The following is a 14118-nucleotide window of genomic DNA, read 5'->3' on the forward strand; positions in this document are numbered from 1 at the left end:
ATTAAAACTTGTTTTTCAACCACTCCACAAATGTCTTGTTAACAAACTATAATTTTGGCAAGTCAATTAGGACATCTACTTTGTGCATGACACAAGTAATTATTCCAACAATTGTTTACTGACAGATTATTTCACTTATCACAATTCCAGTGGGTTTGAAGTTCACATACACTAAATTGACTGTGCCTTTAAACAGCTTGGAAAATTCCAGAAAATTATGTCATGGCTTTAGAAGCTTCTGATAGGCTAATTAACATCATTTGAGTCAGGTGTACCTGTGGATGTATTTCAAGGTCTACCTTCAAACTCAGTGCCTCTTTGATTGACATCATGGGAAAATCAAAAGAAATCAGCCATGACCTCAGAAAAAAAATTGTAGACCTCCACATGTCTGGGTCATCCTTGGGAGCAATTTCCAAATACCTGACGGTACCACATTCATCTGTACAAACAATAATACGCAAGTATAACCACCATGGGACCATACAGCCATCATACCACTCAGGAAGGAGACGCATTCTGTCTCCTAGAGATGAACGTACTTTGGTGTGAAAAGTGCAAATCAATCCCAGAACAACAGCAAAGGACCGTGTGAAGATGCTGGAGGAAATAGGTACAAAAATATCTATATCCATAGTAAAAAGAGTCCTATATCAACATAACCCAAAAGGCCGCTCTGCAAGGAAGAAGCCACTACTCCAAAATCGCCATAAAGAAGCCAGACTATGGTTTGCAACTACACATAGGGACAAAGTTCATACATTTTGGAGAAATGTCCTCTGGTCTGATGAAACAAAAATAGAACTGTTTGGCCATAATGACCATCGTTATGTTTAGAGGAAAAAGAGAGAGGCTTGCAAGCCGAAGAACACCATCCCAACCGTGAAGCACGGGTATGGCAGCATCATGTTGTGGGGGTGCTTTGCTGCAGGAGAGACTGGTGCACTTCACAAAATAGATCATGAGGTAGTAAAATTACGTTGATATATTGAAGCAACATCTCAAGCCATCAGTCAGGAAGTTAAAGCTTGGTCGTAAATGGGTCTTCCAAATGGACAATGACACCAAGCATACTTACAAAGTTGTGGCAAAATGGCTTAAGGACAACAAAGTCAAGGTATTGGAGTGGCCATCCCAAAGCCCTGACCTTAATCCTATAGAAAATATGTGGGCAGAATTGAAAAAGCGTGTGCGAGCAAGGAGGCCTACAAACCTGACGCAGTTACACAAGCTCTGTTTGGAGGAATGGGACAAAATTCACCCAACTTATTATGGGAAACTTATTATGGGAAACCTATTATGGGAAGCTTGTGGAAGGCTACCCAAAATGTTTGACCCAAGTTAAACAATTTAAAAGGCAATGCTACCAAATACTAATTGAGTGTATGCAAATGTCTGACCCACTGGGAATGTGATGAAAGAAATAAAAGCTGAAATAAATAATTATTTTTACTATTATTCTGACATTTCACATTCTTAAAATAAAGTGGTGATCCTAACTGACCTAAGACAGGGAATTTCTACTATGATTAAAAGTCAGGAATTGTGAAACTGACTATAAATGTATTTGGCTATGGTGTATTCAACTGTAAGTCAAAAATACAAAAAAAACACTAAAGTAGATTTTGGGAGTATGTGTACTTTACATTACTATTTATATTTTTGGCAACTTTTACTTTTACTTCACCACATTCCTAAAGAAAATAATTAACTTTTTTCTCCCCACATTTTCCCTGAAACCCAAAAGTACTTGTTACATCTTGAATGCTTAGCAGGACAGGAAAATGGTCTAATTCACACACTTATCAAGAAAACATTAATGTCATCCCTACTGCCTCTGATCTGGCAGACTAACTAAACATATGCTTAATTTGTAATGATGTCTGAATATTGGAGTGTGCCCCTGACTATCTGTAAATAAATCAAAACCTAGAAAATGTGGCCATCTGCTTTGCTTAATATAAGGAACTTGAAATGATTATACTTTTACTTTTAATACTTAAGTATATTTTTGCAATTACATTTACTTTTTTTAAATAATTTTAGACTTTAACTCAAGTAACGTTAGTATTTTACTGGTTGGCTTTTACTTTTGTCATTTTTCCATTAAGGTATCTTTACTTTTACTCTAGTATGAGAATTGATTACTTTTTCCAACACTTGCAGAGTCTTTCCGGGGTATACCTACACAAAATACAGAAAATGCAGACCTTATATGAAGTAGTTCTAAAACCCCTATTGAAAAATGAATGGTGGAAAAACTATTGGAACCATGTCCGGGTTTACCGCTTGTTTATTGTGTATTATGACTCATACTGTGGTACTCAATTGACTCCTTGAAGGACAACTCATCTCTCCTTGTCCCAGAATCGGCCAGGATGCATCGCGCGGTCCATTAACGACACATGGGCGAAGCACACAATTGGCGTTAATACGATGCCAATGGAGTTTCCCATCAGCTCAAAATTATATCCGGGGTTGCCTCTAGGTTAAGAAACTCTGTGCTTTGGCCTGTTTCTGCGGATGAGAGTTTAATTTCCCTGCCAGAAAACAAGTGATACCGTAAAGTGTTGTGTATTCACGCACAAATCCGGGGTGTACGGTCCAAACATGCACTCATAATTGACTGTAGCGTATATAAAGCACCCACAAGTTACCGGTGGCTGAAAACACAAACATCGCGGGATGAACGAGTGACGAATTTCCGGTCAAGGTTGGGCCATTTAGAAAGCATTCCTTCCTCCCTTGCCCTGCAGGTGTATACTCATCAGTCGTAGGTTGTGTCTTTGGACTGTAAAGCCAGGAGGCTCCTGAAGCGCGGATTGCTTGACTCTTTTTTTTTGCGAGTGTTGGCTTCTTCAGACCGTCTATCTATATCTATGTTTTCACATGTATATTTTCGCTTCTGCTTTTACGAACAGGTAAACATCACTTTCATCTGAATGGAATTCCTCAAGCAACGCAAGGTCTTCGGGTACAATTATTTATTAACGTCCGCATTTAGTTCAGATCAAGAAACAGTGTAGCATGTATCATTTTATTATAGAAACACTGTGGCTTTTCATTACTACAGGTCTGTTGTTTTTATATCCTAAAAATAGTTTGTTGTGTTCAATAATTTCAAGACTTGTAGAAGGCTTATAGACACCAAATACATAAATAATAGTAGCCTAGATGTACGTGTGGTGTTCTCCTGTCTCAATTTTGCAACATGCAACCTGATCTTCGTGTTTGATAGGATACAAACCTATAAATAGTTATGTACAGGATCGAATCGTAGTGTCAACCTTTCCTATTGTGTGAGCAGGACACGTTTATTTTCTGTATTCGATCTTTTTTGTTTGTTTTTCAGGTCAATAACCAACCATGAGTTAGAAGACTTAAGCTATGTGATGTTTAAAAAATAAGAAGATATGAAACATTTCCTTCTGACTATTTATTTGATGGTGCAGTGTTGCTATGGTAAGTTACCAACACCAATCATTGTTAAGAACAGGTTCAACATCTGACTGTACTGTTTTTGTCACTCATATGTTGTAGTGTGTGTTATTTAAGCAATAAGGCATGAGGGAGGCCAAAATACCACGGCTAAAGGCTGTTCTTAAGCACCGCGCAACGCAGAGTGCCTAGATACAGCCCTTAGCTGTGGTATATTGTTCATATATCACAAACCCCTGAGGTGCATTATTGCTATTATGAACTGGTTGCCAATGTAATTAGAGCAGTAAAAATAAATGTTTTATCATACCCATGGTATACGGTCTGATATACCATGGCTTTCAGCCAATCAGCATTCAGAACTTAAACCACCCAGTTTATAATAAGCATTATGATCTGGGTGGTTTGATCCCTGAATGCTGATTGGCTGACAGCCATGGCATATCAGACCATATACCACGAGTATGACAACATTTTAACATTTAAATTTTTACTGCTCTAATTACGTTGTTGTAATAGTTTATAATAGCAATAAGGCACCTCAGGGGTTTGTGATATATGGACAATATACCACGGCTAAGGGCTGTATCCAGGCTTTGCGTCGTGCCTAAGAGCAGACCTTAGCCATGGAATATTGGCCATATACCACACCCCCTCCGGCCTTAGCTTAAATATTCCACCTTGTATTTCTGGCAGCTGTTTTGTACTGAACTGGAAAATAAAATATTTTAGTGGCGCAGTGGTCTAATACCCTGACTACAACGCTTGTGTCACGTGTGCAAGCGTTGAAAAATAAATGTAGGAATCTATATTATTCAATTATTGCACCCACACTGCTCTCACACGTCAACGAGCATCTGCATTGCCAAGGGCTAAAATAGAAGTCATTCCTATTTCTGACGCAGATCGTGCTGCAAGTCCTGCCTCTCCCATCTCCTCATTGGTTTATAGAAGCAGGTACCCACGTGCCATCTCCTCATTGGTTATACCCACATGGGTGATTGAAAGACGAACTGTTGCTGTTTGTCGTGGTAATACTATGAACGTTAAGATGCCAATCACCATATAAGTTAAACATGAAAAATCCTGGAAGGAGGAGCGATGACAAGAAACGATTTGGATGACTGTTTTTATGTGTGGATTAATTGTCGGAGTTGAGGACCTTGTGCATTTCAGGTAAAATAACAACCTAATGTTTATATCCCAGGACAAATTAGCTAGCTGCAAGCTAATGCTTTTCTGCCTTTCCCCAAATTAATGTCATTGGTTCAGAGTTTTTGATATTTCAACCTGCGTGTCAGGATCGCGTTTGGTGTAGGGGGACAAAATACATTTATGCACGATGGCGCACGCACGCAGCTGGTTTGTGTTCCGTGTAAGGCACTGCAGTGTTTGAGGCGTCACTACAGATCCGGGTTCGATCCCGGGCTGTGTCGCAGCTGGCCGCGAGGCGGTGCACAATTGGCCCAGCGTCGCCCGTGTTAGGGGAGGGTTTGGCCGGCATGTCCTTGTCCCAGCAACTCCTGTGGTGCGCCGGGCGCATGCACACTGACACGGTCGCCAGTTGTACTGTGTTTCCTCTGACACATTGGTGCAGCTGGCTTCCGGGTTAAGTGAGCAATGTGTCAAGAAGCAGTGCGGCTTGGCAGAGTCGTGTTTCGGAGGACGCATGGTTCTCGACCTTTGATCTGCCGAGTCCGTACAGGAGTTGCGGGGTTGGGACAAGATTGTAACTACCAATTGGATATCACGATATTGGGGAGAAAAAGGCGTAAAAAATAATAAGAAGAAGAACCGGTTCAATATAGCATTCCAGTTTTACTGCCAGATACTATCAGCAAGTTATGTATTTACTGTACCTGCATACCTGGCCTCGGATAAGACACTGTGAACATTTGCTCTCACATATATATATACCCACCAACAAACAGTCTGTGTCTGTGGGCAGTATAGTGGTACCATATACTCTATGTTATCTTTATGAGTTTGATGTTAATGGCCCTCACTGTATTACCTTCTTCCTTTCAGCCCTGTGCTCCCTCCCTGCTCCAGTCAATGTTTCCATAGAGTCCCTCAACTTCCACCATGTTCTACGCTGGAGCGCCGGTCCAGGCACACCTCCTGGGACCGTGTACAAGATCATCCGCAGGTTGTCACAATATTTTTAATGACCGGTTTATTCCCACACCATTCTGTTGTTGAGGTACACCCAAACCCAGTGCTTTTGCCTATATGCATTTAGCAGTGGTGGAAACACTGGACAGTTACTTTGAATTAAAACGGAGTATAGTGTCACCTATCGTCATGATTATGTCTGTGTTAATCTTGTTGGATAATTCTACTACTGCATTGGGTTACGTTATTTGACTTTAGACAAATGATGTTGATCAGATTCCCATGACACACTTTATATGACTGGGTTGTGGATTGTCTCAGAGGTTAGATGCAATAACACTATAATTACAGTAGTAAATCATTGCTTTTCAGAGTGACAGTCATTGGAAAATTCAAACTTCAGTCAGAGCATTTTGGGTTTCACTTGTGGAGAAAAGTGTTTGTTTTGGACATAAGCTATAACCTTTACCTTTAACCAACATTAGCCTATTCAGCATAATTTGCCTGTCTTACCAAGTGTGTTGTGGCTGGAAGATTTGACTGCAGTGTGAAGTGTTTTTTTTTTCTCAAGTATTGCTTTCACTTGACCGTAGATACAGCTTTGTGTCATTGTGGTCGTTGTTTCCACCCTCATAGTATCTGCTCTAGAGACTGTTATGCAGGTGTTACTACTTTAAAAAGGCTGTGAATTTCAAGGAAATTCAATATAATCAACCACTTTCTCTTCTGCTGGGGGTCTGGTGAGGATGCAGCAAGTCTTACAGATGAGCTTACTGAAAACACAGCTTTGTTTTGTTTTGAATTGTGCAAGTTCTTCCACTTAAAAAGATGAGAGGCCTGTAATGTTCATCATAGGTACACTTCAACTATGACAGACAAAATGAGAAAAAAATCCAGAAAATCACATTGTAGGATTTTTAATGAATTTATTTGCAAATTATGGTGGAAAATAAGTATTTTGTCACCTACAAACAAGCAAGATATCTGGCTCTCACAGACCTGTAACTTCTTCTTTAAGAGGCTCCTCTGTCCTCCACTTGTTACCTGTATTAATGGCACCTGTTTGAACTTGTTATCAGTATAAAAGACACCTGTCGACAACCTCAAACAGTCACACTCCAAACTCCACTATGGCCAAGACCAAAGAGCTGTCAAAGGACACCAGAAACAAAATTGTAGACCTGCACCAGGCTGGGAAGACTGAATCTGCAATAGGTGAGCAGCTTGGTTTGAAGAAATCAACTGTGGGAGCAATTATTAGGAAATGGAAGACATACAAGACCACTGATAATCTCCCTCGATCTGGGGCTCCACGCATAATCTCACCCCGTGGGGTCAAAATGATCAAAAGAACGGTGAGCAAAAATCCCAGAACCACACGGGGGGACCTAGTGAATGACCTGCAGAGAGCTGGGACCAAAGTAACAAAGCCTACCATCAGTAACACACTACGCCGCCAGGGACTCAAATCCTGCAGTGCCAGACGTGTCCCCCTGCTTAAGCCAGTACATGTCCAGGCCCGTCTGAAGTTTGCTAGAGAGCATTTGGATGATCCAGAAGAAGATAATGTCATATGGTCAGATGAAACCAAAATTGAACTTTTTGGTAAAAACTCAACTCGTCGTGTTTGGAGGACAAAGAATGCTGAGTGGCATCCAAAGAACACTATACCTACTGTGAAGCATGGGGGTGGAAACATCATGCTTTGGGGCTGTTTTTCTGCAAAGGGACCAGGATGACTGATCCGTGTTAAGGAAAGAATGAATGGGGCCATGTATCGTGAGATGTTGAGTGAAAACCTCCTTCCATCAGCAAGGGCATTGAAGATGAAACGTGGCTGGGTCTTTCAGCATGACAATGATCCCAAACACACCGCCCGGGCAACGAAGGAGTGGCTTCGTAAGAAGCATTTCAAGGTCTTGGAGTGGCCTAGCCAGTCTCCAGATCTCAACCCCATAGAAAATCTTTGGAGGGAGTTGAAAGTCTGTGTTGCCCAGCAACAGCCCCAAAACATCACTGCTCTAGAGTGTGTGAACCTTGTGAAGACTTACAGAAAACGTTTGCACTCTGTCATTGCCAACAAAGGGTATATAACAAAGTATTGAGATAAAATTTTGTTATTGACCAAATACTTATTTTCCACCATAATTTTCAAATAAATAATAAAATAATAATAAATAATAATAATAAAAATCCTACAATGATTTTCTGGATTTTTTCTCATTTGGTCTGTTATAGTTCAAGTGTCCCTATGATGAAAATTATAGGCCTCTCTCATCTTTTTAAGTGGGAGATCTTGCACAATTGGTGGCTGACTAAATACTTGTTTGCCCCACTGTAAATACTCATTATGGAACAGGGAAACCTGAGTGATATGGGTATACAATTCTGTCTCACAACACTGCGAATGAGATATTGTTGAGGTTTGAAGACCGCACAAATTAAACTTTTGAATCATTTGGAATTGAACCAAACATACTTTTTGTTAATGAAGTCATTCAACTCGCCTGCTCTTTTGTTTTATTTGCTAATATTCGGCACCACACACAAATGACCCTCCTTGTTTCTGTCTCAACAGAAGAAACCACAGACCGCAAGTTCCACATCAAACCAACGTGACAAGTCATAGGCTGGATCTAAAGTTCCCCAAAGAAGAGTATACATTCGGTGTTTCGGCCTTCCACAACCTCTCAGAGTCGCCCGTGGTCGAGACCACCTTCACCCCCTTCACACAGAGTATGTCTGCTCTCCATTTTGTCGTGCCAGTAGCAATGTTAAGATATTTCTTTGCTAGAGATTTCGAATAGGTGTTTGTGTGAGTGCAATTATTTACATTATCCAGGTCGACATTAAATTACACAATCTAGGCATGTATGTGTGTGAATGTGTCTGATGTAATGTTTTTTGTACATCGTTTAATCTGTGTGTGAAATGATGCTACAGTACCATTATATCTTTCTTAGCTGTTATTGGCTCTCCAATATTGTCTTTGGATGGATGTGGCAACTGCCTGGAAATCAACATCACACTGCTTGAGATAGAAACTATTAAAAAGGTCTATGGGAAATCATTATCTTTTGACATCTACTGGAAGAGAGCAGGAGAGACAAAGGTAAAAAAAAAACTAGGCCTATTCTTTCCTTGTCTTCATTGCAGTATCAAATTGTACTCTTTTCATGATGTGAACTATAGAGGACCGTTTCATTGTGAATTATTACTCTTCATTCATGTTCATTTCCAGCCCCAAATGACCCAAACAACTAATTTAGCTTACATGCTGGAGAACTTGGAGGTGGGTATGGTGTATTGTGTGAGGGTGTACACAAGGATCATCACCAACCTCAACACACGGTCCTCTGGGTGGAAATGTGCTTACACCAGCATTCTGGAGCCCAACAGAGGTGAATATTGTCTATAGTTTAAGTTAATGTTTCATCTCAATTGCACAGAGCCCCAATTTGATCATGATTCTCTCTCAGTCCCTGCTGTTGTAGCTGGAGTGTCTGTTGTCCTCATTGTGAGTGGGGTAGGTCTGACGGTTCTCACGTTTGGCCTGTTCTACACGGGGTTCCTGTGCAAGCTGAAGACTCACCAACCCAAAGGACTGGTGAGAAATGGCTACATCTGTAACTAACTACACCTCACAATCTCACTCTTTGTCATTGTTTCAATGTTGATCTGTGGATCTAGGATGTGAATTTGTGGAGCTTAAGAAATGCAAAGCCAATGCAAATACAAAGCCAATGACAATTCCTGTAGGAGAATACTGTAAGAGGAACTCTGTCACCCATGTAGTCCACATATATGGGTGTACATACATCTATAGCCATAAGATTCAGGAATTGACGTCACTGTACCTTTGTGTTTAACACAGCCTCTCTCTCCTCCCCCCATGCAGACTGCCCTGGTGGAGGGCCACTTCCTCATCCCAGAGAGGACGATCCCTGACTTGGTCTCTATATTTTCTGCGACAGAGGAACAAGGGAAGGCCCGCAGATCAAAAACACACCATGACAGAGAGAACTCTAACCAAGCAGGGGAGGAGGAGGAGGAGGAGGAGGAGGATGAAGAGGGGGGAAACGACGGCTACATGGACCGCGCTGCGGGGCTCTCCTCTGACAGCAGCTCCAGCACCACACAGTCCCAGGATGCATCAGGGGCCAACGTAGCCCTCCTTGACACAGCAGGGCATTCTCTGGGATTGAGTTCTGAGGTACCTGCTGCTGAGGAGGAAAGGGAAGCCCCCGTGGGTGTGATGGTGCTAGGATGTCAGGCTCAGGGAGAGGTCACAGGTGAACAGGCGAGGGTCATTTCCAGCTTTGACGGAGACCGACCCAGACCTTTGGGACTTGGAGGGTTGGGTGGAGAGGAGGAGGAGAAAGAAAGAGAGGTGGAAGAGAAGGAGACCTCTGGTAATGTCAATCTGTTCTCTGTGACTCTGGGGGCATTAAAGAGGGAAGAGGAGGGTGAGTGTGAAGAGGAGACAGACTTTCTGTTAGAATTTTCGAAACAGGAACAGAAGCCTCAACTTCCCATAAACTCCTTCCAGAGGAACTTACGACCGGGCAGCATGAGATCTCAGAGTGAGATACAGGAGGATACAGGCCTAGTACTGACACTGCCAAAGACAGTCTGCACATGCATATACTCTGAATATTCAAATAGACATGCTGACAGCAGCACAGAGACACACTCTGGCTACCTTGTAACGCACACAGGCACTGTGCAGGCTGACAATGAGACAGAAGAAGAGGAGGAAGAGGAAGACTTCTCAGGGTACATGGGACATTGATTATTGTGTGTGTGGCTCTGTGTAATAGTGTTCCTTAGCCGATAACTGCACATATATTCCACTTGGTAGGATATCCTGGCCTACATTCCTTCCCAATTATTGCCTTCTGTTGAGGATGTGAATGTGTATGTAAAATAATAATTTCCATAAAATGCCATGCACTTGTTTTTGTATGTCGGTTTTATTTATTGTAATGTAAGTGCAATTTCATGAGAGAAGAATAAGAGCTCAGATCAAATTGTTACGCCATCTTAACTGACTTAATTTGGCTGGCTTAATTTGGCATCAATGCGCTATTGACTCTTCCCCAATGATTGTATACACTACAAGACCAAAAGTATGTGGACACCTTGTCAAACATCTCATTCCAAAGTCATGTGCATTAATATGGAGTTGGTCCCCCCTTTGCTGCTATAACAGCCTCCACTCTTCTGGGAAGGCTTTCCACTAGTTATTCAAACATTGCTGCGAGGACTTGGTGAGGTTAGGCACTGATGTTTGGTGATTAGGCCCGGCTCGCAGTCGGCTTTCCAATTCCTCCAAAAGGTGTTCAATTGGGTTGAGGTCAGGGGCTCTGTGCAGGCCAGTCAAATTCATCCACACCAATCTCGACATACGATTTCTGAATGGACCTCATTTTGTGCACGGGGATATTGTCATGCTGAAAAGGAAAGGGCCTTCAACCAAACTGTTGCCACAAATTTGGAAGCACAGAATTGTCTAGAATGTCTAAAATGTATGCTACGGCGTGAAGATATCCCCTCACTGGAACTATCACAAACCATGAAAAACAGCCACAGACCATTATTCCTCCTCCACTAAACTTTACAGTTTGCACTGGGTATTGGGCAGGTAGCGTTCTCCTGGCATCCTCCGAACCCAGATTAGTTTGTCGGAATTCCAGATGGTGAAGCGTGATTCACCACTCCAGAGAAGGCGTTTCCACTGCTCCAGAGTCCAATGACAGCGAGCTTTGCACCACTCCAGTCAATGCTTGGCATTGTACATGGTGATCTTAGGCTTGTGTGCAGCAACTCGGCAATGGAAATCCACTTCATTGTTGCTCACAGAGGCAGTTTGGAACTCTGTAGTGAGTGTTGCAACCGAGGAAAGGCCATTTTTACACACTTCAGCACTCAGCGTTCAGTGAGCTTGTGTGGCCTACCACTTTGCGGCTGAGATGTTGTTGTTCCTAGACGTTTGCACTTCACAATAACAGCACTTACAGTTGACAGGGGCAGCTCTAGCAGGGTAGACATTTGACGAACTGAACTTATATGCCTGTTAGCAATGGGTTTGGCTAAGAGAGCCGAATCCACTAATTTGAAGGGGTGTCCACATACATATATGTATATATAGTGTATATGAATGGACAAACACATCGAATGAATGAATGGTGTCATGTGATCAATGGTTTTGTCCATTCATATATAGGGGTCCGATGGGCCGCATTTCAACAACATGCTTTTAGTCAATAAGATTCTTTCTACGTAAGCTTAACTTTCTGAACATTCGAGACGTGTAGTCCACTTGTCATTCCAATCTCCTTTGCATTAGCGTAGCCTCTTCTGTAGCCTGTCAACTATGTGTCTATCTATCCCTGTTCTCTCCTCTCTGCACAGACCATACAAACGCTCCACACCGCGTGGCCGCGGCCACCCTAATCTGGTGGTCCCAGCGCGCACGACCCACGTGGAGTTCCAGGTCTCCGGTAGCCTCTGGAACTGCCGATCTGCGGCCAACAAGGCAGACTTCATCTCAGCCTATGCCTCCCTCCAGTCCCTCGACTTCTTGGCACTGACGGAAACATGGATCACCACAGATAACACTGCTACTCCTACTGCTCTCTCTTCGTCCGCCCACGTGTTCTCGCACACCCCGAGAGCTTCTGGTCAGCGGGGTGGTGGCACCGGGATCCTCATCTCTCCCAAGTGGTCATTCTCTCTCTCTCCCCTTACCCATCTGTCTATCGCCTCCTTTGAATTCCATGCTGTCACAGTTACCAGCCCTTTCAAGCTTAACATCCTTATCATTTATCGCCCTCCAGGTTCCCTCGGAGAGTTCATCAATGAGCTTGATGCCTTGATAAGCTCCTTTCCTGAGGACGGCTCACCTCTCACAGTCCTGGGCGACTTTAACCTCCCCACGTCTACCTTTGACTCATTCCTCTCTGCCTCCTTCTTTCCACTCCTCTCCTCTTTTGACCTCACCCTCTCACCTTCCCCCTACTCACAAGGCAGGCAATACGCTCGACCTCATCTTTACTAGATGCTGTTCTTCCACTAACCTCATTGCAACTCCCCTCCAAGTCTCCGACCACTACCTTGTATCCTTTTCCCTCTCGCTCTCATCCAACACTTCCCACACTGCCCCTACTCGGATGGTATCGCGCCGTCCCAACCTTCGCTCTCTCTCCCCCGCTACTCTCTCCTCTTCCATCCTATCATCTCTTCCCTCTGCTCATACCTTCTCCAACCTATCTTCTGATTCTGCCTCCTCAACCCTCCTCTCTTCCCTTTCTGCATCCTTTGACTCTCTATGTCCCCTATCCTCCAGGCCGGCTCGGTCCTCCCCTCCCGCTCCGTGGCTCGACGACTCATTGCAAGCTCACAGAACAGAGCTCCGGGCAGCCGAGCGGAAATGGAGGAAAACTCGCCTCCCTGCGGACCTGGCATCCTTTCACTCCCTCCTCTCTACATTTTCCTCCTCTGTCTCTGCTGCTAAAGCCACTTTTTACCACTCTAAATTCCAAGCATCTGCCTCTAACCCTAGGAAGCTCTTTGCCACCTTCTCCTCCCTCCTGAATCCTCCTCCCCCTCCCCCCCCTCCTCCCTCTCTGCAGATGACTTTGTCAACCATTTTGAAAAGAAGGTCGACAACATCCGATCATCGTTTGCTAAGTCAAACGACACCGCTGGTTCTGCTCACACTGCCCTACCCTGTGCTCTGACCTCTTTCTCCCCTCTCTCTCCAGATGAAATCTCGCTTCTTGTGACGGCCGGCCGCCCAACAACCTGCCCGCTTGACCCTATCCCCTCCTCTCTTCTCCAGACCATTTCCGGAGACCTTCTCCCTTACCTCACCTCGCTCATCAACTCATCCCTGACCGCTGGCTACGTCCCTTCCGTCTTCAAGAGAGCGAGAGTTGCACCCCTTCTGAAAAAACCTACACTCGATCCCTCCGATGTCAACAACTACAGACCAGTATCCCTTCTTTCTTTTCTCTCCAAAACTCTTGAACGTGCCGTCCTTGGCCAGCTCTCCCGCTATCTCTCTCAGAATGACCTTCTTGATCCAAATCAGTCAGGTTTCAAGACTAGTCATTCAACTGAGACTGCTCTTCTCTGTATCACGGAGGCGCTCCGCACTGCTAAAGCTAACTCTCTCTCCTCTGCTCTCATCCTTCTAGACCTATCGGCTGCCTTCGATACTGTGAACCATCAGATCCTCCTCTCCACCCTCTCCGAGTTGGGCATCTCCGGCGCGGCCCACGCTTGGATTGCGTCCTACCTGACAGGTCGCTCCTACCAGGTGGCGTGGCGAGAATCTGTCTCCTCACCACGTGCTCTCACCACTGGTGTCCCCCAGGGCTCTGTTCTAGGCCCTCTCCTATTCTCGCTATACACCAAGTCACTTGGCTCTGTCATAACCTCACATGGTCTCTCCTATCATTGCTATGCAGACGACACACAATTAATCTTCTCCTTTCCCCCTTCTGATGACCAGGTGGCGAATCGCATCTCTGCATGTCTGGCAGACATATCAGTGTGGAT

The 14118-nt window shown here is 43.9% G+C and overlaps 1 protein-coding gene across 1 annotated transcript in view; it reads left to right on the top strand.

The window, feature by feature from the left end:
• The first annotated feature begins 2728 nt into the window (after window positions 1-2728).
• Window positions 2729-14118, top strand: part of LOC135546824 (uncharacterized) — a 36685-nt gene continuing 25295 nt past the window's right edge. Inside the window, exons 1-8 of the mRNA XM_064975410.1 lie at window positions 2729-2974; window positions 3353-3462; window positions 5467-5587; window positions 8132-8289; window positions 8517-8665; window positions 8795-8954; window positions 9033-9160; window positions 9452-10340. Of these exons, the coding sequence (XP_064831482.1) occupies window positions 3414-3462; window positions 5467-5587; window positions 8132-8289; window positions 8517-8665; window positions 8795-8954; window positions 9033-9160; window positions 9452-10340 (1654 nt within the window). The 5' untranslated portion in view covers window positions 2729-2974; window positions 3353-3413. The remainder of the gene's footprint in view (window positions 2975-3352; window positions 3463-5466; window positions 5588-8131; window positions 8290-8516; window positions 8666-8794; window positions 8955-9032; window positions 9161-9451; window positions 10341-14118) is intronic.

Source organism: Oncorhynchus masou, chromosome 10 (genome assembly GCF_036934945.1).
Source record: "Oncorhynchus masou masou isolate Uvic2021 chromosome 10, UVic_Omas_1.1, whole genome shotgun sequence".
NCBI lineage: Eukaryota > Metazoa > Chordata > Actinopteri > Salmoniformes > Salmonidae > Oncorhynchus > Oncorhynchus masou.